The sequence below is a fragment of the Bombyx mandarina genome, chromosome 01 (assembly GCF_030267445.1).
Source record: "Bombyx mandarina strain Sakado chromosome 01, ASM3026744v2".
Classification (NCBI taxonomy): Eukaryota; Metazoa; Arthropoda; class Insecta; order Lepidoptera; family Bombycidae; genus Bombyx; species Bombyx mandarina.
Genome location: NC_143208.1, coordinates 8,712,530 through 8,721,487, shown reverse-complemented (window position 1 = coordinate 8,721,487; position 8,958 = coordinate 8,712,530). Strand labels below are relative to the sequence as shown.

At 34.4% G+C, this 8,958-nt stretch overlaps 1 protein-coding gene and 1 long non-coding RNA gene across 2 annotated transcripts; both read right to left on the bottom strand.

Moving 5' to 3' along the window:
- Positions 1-712: 712 nt before the first annotated feature.
- On the bottom strand, positions 713-3,197 carry LOC149503521 (uncharacterized). The gene is made up of 2 exons (XR_016323380.1): positions 2,155-3,197; positions 713-1,660 (listed from the first exon to the last, which is right to left on the bottom strand). It is a non-coding gene; the product is annotated as an uncharacterized LOC149503521 (long non-coding RNA).
- A 3,202-nt stretch (positions 3,198-6,399) lies between these two features.
- Positions 6,400-8,631, bottom strand: LOC149503520 (uncharacterized). Its single transcript, XM_089727028.1, has one exon. The coding sequence runs from the start codon at positions 8,629-8,631 to the stop codon at positions 7,051-7,053; it is 1,581 nt and encodes a 526-aa protein (XP_089583154.1). The 3' UTR covers positions 6,400-7,050.
- Positions 8,632-8,958: the final 327 nt, after the last annotated feature.

The window sequence follows — 8,958 nt, the reverse complement described above, 5'->3', positions numbered from 1 at the left end:
CCTCTGTTTGGCTCCGCTGTAGTGCCTCTACTATTGTTGACACGTGCTCCTTACCACGTTGAGGCGCCAGTTTTGTGTTGTCCAGCTGGAGCACTGGGTATGAATACTCCAGAGGGTCCCACAAACAAGTTCGAAAAGGAATGGTAGCGAGCGAGGTGCGGACGTATTCTCGTGTGTATGCTTCGGTGGTTGCGGGTGAACTCTCGGCGCCAGTAAAGGCGCACGCGCGGCTTTCCAAAAGGAAAGCCACTCGGTCGCTACTCTTTGAATCGCGCCGGGAACCGACAACGAGAGTCCCTGATTGGTCGCGGCGCGCGATCAGACGCGGCTGCCGACGCGGCAGGCGTTAGGGTTGCTATAAAGTGAGTAATGCTGTTTCCATAAAAAAAATGGCAAAAAAAAATTAAAGAAAGATATTATGCACAAGTTCAAATGCATATGTATTATACTAAAAGTAAAACTTGCTACTTTTGTGTAGCAAACAGCAACTTTGAAAAAAATAATCAGGTCACTATAATTAGTATTGATTTTGATCCCGAGTAAGTTGCACAGTTGTTAGGTAATGTAGTTTCTTTTTGGAAGAATAACATTTTTCTAATCTTACACAAAAATGTAATGTTAAATACTTTAAAAAATCTTCATACCTATTTTCCTTTTAGGGAGTACAAAATATTGATGTGTACAAAGTGAATGTGATTTAATAAAAATAATATTTCAATTTAAATATGTTTTATTTAAAAATTATTCTTAACATACAGGTACAAAGGTTACATAACATTAATCTTTATTCCTTTTCATATATATAAGCCCATATTTAGCAGATTTGTGGAAAACAGAATCAAAATAATAATGAGTTGCTAGCCATTCAAGACCAGCATAGAAGTCTTATTAAAATCTGTTCAGTAGTTTTTGAATGAAGAGTGAAAATACTTACAAAAATTCCTATTTATAAGTAAGGATTACTTATTTAATTAAAGAGTCTTGTAGGTGGCAAACTATCTAAAAACTTTCTATTTTCCACCAAGTTGACATCAATTATCCTTCCTGCATATATATTTATTGTATTGTTTTTTTTATACTCTAACAAGGGGTGATATTACATTTGCAATTTCTGGGAGTTTGTTGAAAAATATATTGCTTGCTTGACTTACAGATAGATCGAAATCATCAGCCAATTGAGAGAATGTTCTATTTAATTTTATTCTCATCAAACATAATATAATATTTTGTTCAGAAACATTTGTATGTTTCTCAATCAAGCCTATTATGAAATATAATTCTTGTGGAAGACCAATATATAAACGTGGTTTATTTCTCACTTTAGATAAAATTGTTAACACATTCATTTTTTCAACTTTTTTAGTCTTCTTGAGAGCTATAGTCTGCAGTGCACAAGTCTTTGATGGAGTGGAGATATAGAGAGATGACTCATAGTCAACTGTTGATCCTTCTGTTGCTGGTGCATTTGACTCATCACTGTCAAATTTGTCCTCAGGAACAACACTTTTCTTTTTGCTGGTTCTGATTGTTTACTTGTACTTGCTTCAGATATATTTAGGGGTGATGTGGCAATACACACTTGCCTTGCCTTTGTGTTCCTGTGCTGGAGCTACTTGGATAGCTTTGTCATTACTACACCTATTTTCAAGTGGCTGGACATCTGGAAATATGAAATAATGTTAGCAATTTCTAGGTACCCAACAAACTTATAGTTTGTAAATATATAGGATTATATGTGTACTGTAGTAGTAGTAGTAGTAGTATGTAACTTCCTAGTCATCATCATCAGCCCATATAATATATCCCCTTGCTGGACACTGGCCTCCACTACCATTGAGAGGGTTTTTAGGCCTTAGTCCACCACGCTGGCCTAGTGCTGGTTGGTGGATTACACACCTAAGAAAATCCTAAGAACATTTAGGTGTGCAGGTTTCATCACAATGTTTTCCTTCACTGTTAAAGTAAGTAAGTGATATTACACTGTGATAAATTTTCATTATCACAAACTTCCTAGTACCTTATGTAATAGGAACTGAGGTCCACTTGCCCATTTTGGCTACTTCCACTAACTAACTAACTATTCTCCTTTTTTCTGATATTGTTATTTGATTATGAGATCTGTGAGTGTTATTAATTATTGACAGTTACACCTACCTTGACTACAAGATGGCAAAGGTATAATAATATAACACATCTCATTTTTAGTCGTCTCTTCAATCTCCTTGACAATAGTGAGTCTTTGCCGTTTCACAAATGCAGGTCGAGGTTCACTTTGAGTGAATTTTCGTTTTCTATCTGCCCGACAATCGAATTTGGATGGTAAATAGTTTGGTTTCATTCGAATTCATTTGATGGAGCCCATTATCTTGTATTGCATATAATTCTCAATGTCGTTTTCCAGCTAAAACATGAAATAATTTTCCAACACTTTCAATACATAACCTATAAAAAAAATATTAAAATGTTATTTTACTAATGTTAGGAATATAATTTCGACTGTGTAAAAAAGTTATTATAATGTATACCTACATTATCTCTTGAAAGATAAATAATGAACATATTATTGACTTAATCTTTTTTATACCTTCATAACGATAGGTAGGAGGATGGAAAAAATGTATTTGGTCTAACTTTACGCCAATGTACATTATTTCATTTACTTCTTTTTTAATTTTTTTAATTAAACTGTATACATACCAATAAATTGCTCCTTCAGGATTTATATTTGTTTTTTTTTCTCTCGATTAAAACCGCGTAGACGGTACAAAGTTTAGGCATTATAGTTGACGCATGCGCAGTACACATATTTTGCATACATTTATTCAACTAATAAAAATAGTAAATTAAACAAAAAACGAGTAATTTCGAAAGAGAACAAACGTGTTTTATATAAGAACAATCGAAAATGAATATTTACGAGTCATTAAGGACGAAAAAATATTAAGAATTGCAATCGAGGGGCTAACTTGTACATATATTTTTAATAATCTTTTTAAAATAAATAAATGCAGAACAAACAATTATTAACAGTGAACAATCAAGAACAAATGATGAACAAACGAATTAATAGAAAATAACTAGAAAATAGGAAAGAAAAATTTTTTTGAGGGGCTAACTTCATTCACCTATTTTGCTTGCAGTGAATAAAAATATTTGTTTTTTTTTTTTTTTGACTCGCACGGTTTGTGCATTTGCCACTACTAGTGTGGAAAAGGTAGGGAAACCAGTTTTATTTAGGAATCAATTGGAAGGTTCGAAATTTGGAAAGGATATGTACGTAATAGGATAATAATATATAATAATGCCTAAGAGTTCATAATATATAGTGATTGGGTATAAATAAAAAGAATATTATATTTTAAAACTGTTTACATTTTAATATTATTACTAAATAAAAAAATTGATATCAAGTTATACAAATCAGAATTTATAGTACTTAATAATGTAGGGATTGATGTGGGAAGAGGAACCCGGAGGTTTATCAGGGAATTTATGAATGAGGAACAGTCACGTAGGAGGCATCCAAAGAAAATGTGATTCAAGTCCTCCTCACCAACGCCACAAGCACACAAACTGTTGTTAATGACACCGAGTTTAGCAAGGTGAGAAGCTGTACAAACATGTCCCAATCGCATTCTTATAATACAGGAAGTTGCAAGCTTACATAGACTAATTTTACAGAACCACATTTTTAGAGGAATTCGTTGCTGTATATTTTTATAATAACGGCCTTTATGGCAGCTAGAGCTATTCCAAATACTTTCCCAAGACCTCAGTAAATGGTCTTTAGGAGTGGAAAGAAGGTCAGACACAACATTTTTGTAAGGTGACATATCACCACTATTTATCGCATCTCTCGCAAATTTATCAGCTATTTCATTCCCAAGTATTTTGTGATGGCCAGGTATCCACACAAAAAGAACATCATAACCTTTGAGCTTACAATTTAGAAGTAGCTGTCGACAGTCCATTATATAAACACAGGTTAAACAAGATTTGAAAGGAAATTTCTGCAAAGCTTGTAGAGCACTTTTCGAGTCTGTGAAGATGATGGATTTGTTAAGTTTTGCAAGTAGAATATATTCTAGAGATTTTAGAATACCAAAACATTCTCCAGAAAACACTGTTGTTTCGGGGGGTAGTTTTATTTTTTGGTGAGTATTATACTGCTGATGATAAACAGCTACTCCAACTGTGCCAGAGAGTGCGTGTTTAGACGCATCGCAGTAGATATAGTGCCAGTCTGCCCAATCTCTATCCGCTACAAATTTTATTTCAGTGTTAGCGTTTTGGTGGTTCTTCAGGATTTCAAAAGTAAAATTTATTTTAGGAAGATTGACAAGAGCTTCGTAGCTGTCGGAAAATATAGGTAGAAACTGTGAGCGATGAGTGGGAGCTTGTAATGAAATAAATTTATGGAAACTAATAACTAAGCACGGTGGAGATTTATGGGACCAATAGGAAGAGCATTTAACTTTTTCTGACATTTTTTTTAGTTTATGATAGAGAGGATGGTTAGAAAATTGGAGAGCTCGAAATAAAAATTTGTCACATAAAAACTGTCTGCGTAATTTTAATGGGGGGTCTAAACATTCTACTTGCAAAGCATTAACAGGGCTGGACTTCATAGCTCCGGTCACAATACGCAACGCTTTAGATTGAATGGCGTCTAACTTACTTAAGCCTACAACGCTACATGGTTCTAAAAAACATGTCCCGTAATCTAATATGCTTCTTATAATTGCATTATATAAGAGTTTTAATGTGAAGGGATGGGATCCCCACCAAACACCTGAGAGGCATCGTAATATGTTTAATAATCGTTCACATCTAGTGGAGACATAATAACAGTGAGATAATCCTGACAGTTTAGAATCTAATATGATACCCAAAAATTTTACTTCATTTTTTACGGGTATTATTTGTTCATTGTACAAAAGTGTAAATGGTGGCGGTAAACGCATCCTTGAGAACAATACTGAGCAACTTTTGTTTACACAAAGACTTAGGGAGTTGTTATCCAGCCATAGTTTCAAAAATTCCAGAGCACAATTTAGAGAATAACTCAGTTTATTTACAAAGCGACCAGAAACATATAAAACTAAATCATCTGCATACTGCAGAATATTGGCTTTACTAGAAATATGAGATTCTAGGTCAAAGGTATATACATTATAAAGAAGTGGACTCAGCACCGAACCTTGGGGCAAACCTTTCCATGTAAGCCTTGTTATAACATTAGACTCATCAATATTTATTTGTATTTGTCTTTCAGAGAAAAGTTTATGAATAAAATTACAGAAAATTGGAGGCACTTTTAATTTACATAGTTTTGTATTTAAGATGTGAAGATCAACGTTATCATATGCGGCAGAGATATCTAGAAAGACTGCAAGAACAGATTCATTATTTGAGTAAGCTAATCTTACATCTGTAGAAAAAATACCTAAGCTATCCATGGTACTTTTTCCTTTCCTAAATCCATACTGACTTGGTGACAATAGACCTTGACTTTCGAGATACCATTCTAATCTATTTTTCACTAAATGTTCCGCTAGTTTACAGAGAACTGAGGCAAGGGCTATAGGTCTATAGGAGTTAGGATCTGATGGAGCTCTGTTTGGTTTTAAAATAGGGATAATTTCGTGAATTTTCCATGAAGCCGGGATTTCTCCGGAAGTTATGGTGGAATTGATAAGATGTAGCAGATAATTCAAACTTGAGTCGCCTAAATGTGCAATGAAAGAATATGGAATACCATCAATAGCTGGTGCAGAATCTTTTACATAAGATAACACACCCTTTAATTCTATAACACTAAAAGGAGAAGCGAGATCAGCAAAATTACTTAATGGTGGAAAAAAAGAAAGGTGAGGTGATAAAATGGGCATTTGTGGAGTAAAAGGAGGGGCTAACTTGTCTAAGAATTTATCTGCCACAGACTCATCAAGAAACTGTGGCAAGGTTTCCTTAAATGCTGACCTAAATCTACGGATATTTTGCCAAATAGTCGATGGAGGAACATCAGGGGCTAAAGATGAGCAAAAAGCTCGCCAGCTATCCCATTTCTTTTTTTTAAATAATTTACGGGTATTATTAATTATCATGATTAGACTATCAAAATTTTCTGTAGTGCTGCATTCATTATATTTTATTTCAGCTTTTTTCCTCTCTTTCACTGCCGCTGAGCATTCACTATCCCACCACGGAGGAGAAGGTATATTATTAATTGATTTTTTAATGAGAAATGTTTGGTTTGCAGCCTCTATCATAGCCAAGGCCAAAGCATCAGCACAAACGGAATGATTTTTTTTTTTTATATGAGGGAGCGAGGACACTTTCTTTGCAACATGCTCACGAAACGTTGTCCATCTGTCACTGTCAGTATCATTGCATATTTTGTATTTTAGTCTTGGTGGGCGTCTAAATTTTGTTCTAACTAATTTTTTGGGCAAAGTTATTAATATGGGGTAGTGATCACTGTCGTATGTAGAGGAAAGTGTTTTCCAAGTCAGTAAGGAAGCTAAGCCAGGGGTGGTTAACGATAGATCTGGAGCACTGATACCTTCATGGGGCTGAGTGCGCCGTGTTGCGACTCCTGTATTTAGGATGCAAAAGTTGTTAGAATCCAGTATATCCAATATTCTTGCACCATAGTAACTGGAATTGGTGCTACCCCAAGCTTGGTGCTGTGCATTAAAATCCCCTACTATTAAAACTGGTTTTGGGAGCTGTGATATAATTACTTCAATTTCGTCAAAGATTGATGATGTAGGATGTGGAATATACACCGAAACAAAACATATTTTATTAATACTTACTGCTATTATAGAGAAATCAATGCTATGGTTTGCAATAGGAATGTGGTCAAAAGGTATTGTATTATGAACAAGTAAAGCTACACCAGCATAGCCATCTGTTCTATCCTCTCTTACACATAAATATTGGGAAACTTTGAAGTTATAACCTGGTTTTAGCCAAGTTTCCTGTATTGCAATGATAACTGGTTTATACAAATTTATAAGGTGATAAATATCACTTTTTTTAGAGTTAATACTGCGGCAATTCCACTGAAGTATTGTTGATGGATCCATTATTGATATTATTATTAAAAAGGTTACTTACATTTAGCATAGCAGCGTTGGACGGTTCAACCATATTTTTGGATTGAGTTAATGATTTAATTAAAACAATGATAAGATCCCTAGTTGACATATTTGATAAAGGCATATTATTTTCATTGAGTGAGCCAATTGTGGGCAAAGGAATGTCGTAGTCTTTGGTTAGTGCGGCATGAGCTTGTTTGTCATAGCCCTTACTATACTGTTTAGGAACACTATTTGACTGAATAAATACTGTTTTTTTATAAGAAGTGCTTGTTTTATTACTATTACCTTTAGATATATCAAAAGTATTTTTTAAAGGAGATGAAGGGGTTGCAATGGATGTTAAAACATCCGAATAGGATTTTGTCACAGGTGGGTGTAGCTTGGAAGCTTCAGCATATGAAATGCAATTATTTGCCATCAATTCTTTTATAGATTTTTGTCTACTAAATTCGGGACATTTTCTGTTGGTTGCATAATGTGAGCCTGAGCATAGACAGCATACTACATCATCCTCATCAATGTTGCAACTATCACCCGAATGATTGTTACCACACTTAAAGCAACGTGGAGTAGATCTGCATTGGACTTTAATATGACCGTAGCGGCAGCAGTTGAAGCATTGAACTGTTGGGAATATGTATAAATCAACTGGAAGGGAACAAAGGAATATTCTCTTGGGTAAAACCTGGCCATCAAAAGTGAGAACCACTGTCTCTACTGGAACATAATTTGTCTTCCCTTCTACCACATTTTTCCTATTAATTCGGCGTACTTTTAATATATTTCCACATCCAAAAGGCACAGTGATATTTTTTATGATTTCGTCTTCGGACCATTCTGTTGGTACTCCTCTGACTACACCCATACGTGTTACAGATGAGGTAGGAATAAAGGCTTTACAATTAATTTGTTTTATTGCTTGATTCTCTAAGAAAGAGTTTGCGTCTGCATAGTTAGTGAAAGCTAAAACTAATCTATTTCTACCTATTTTTTTCAGGCTTCCATTAACTATGTTTTTAATGGATTTATTTTTTAAGAAACGGCCAAAAGAAATTGGATTGATAGAAACATTGTCATTTGGACATGATTGTAACTTTTGGATGTGAATGGTGTAAGGAGCTGAATCACATGCTTCATATAATTTCCTACCGACTGGTGTGCGAGGTTCAGTTAGACTGGTATTAGTAACATCAATCTGCTTGGGCTGTGACGCTGGGATGGGTGCTAATTGAGGTGTCTTAAAAACTGTTGACGACTCTTTCTTCATAACATTTTTACAGTGGCAGTCACTTTCGCAAACAACATCGGAAGGCAATTTATGACGTCTCCTCTTTTTATTACAATGCCTACAAATTTTACGAGATAAGACTCTTTTTCGTTTAGTACTTGTATTACTTTTGGTTTCTGAAGCATCTGTGTCTAATAAAGAGCTTTCAGTTTCCATTTCCGAGCAATCATTATTAATCGTGACAACATGAGACACCTGTGGGGTTGTCCCCCCAGGATCTTCAATGACATTCATCAGGGACTAAGAAAAAAAAATCATAAAACTTACCTACTGGCTCCAAATATATACAAATAACACAAAATATTAATAAATAAACTAAATTAATAATACTACCACTAGAATAATCCTATTATTTACACAATAAAATGAATTTTAAACAAAAGACGCCAAAAACATCACCGCCTACTTCAAAGTTTCCCGCGCTTTCTGGTTTTTTTTTATGCCTCTTTAGTAGTTGTTTTATTTTTTCAATTGGAAAGGCAAAGGTGTTGTACCATACGACCTAATAATTATTTAATGAAAAATGATAGAATGATGTGAAATGAAATAAAGTTGATTTAT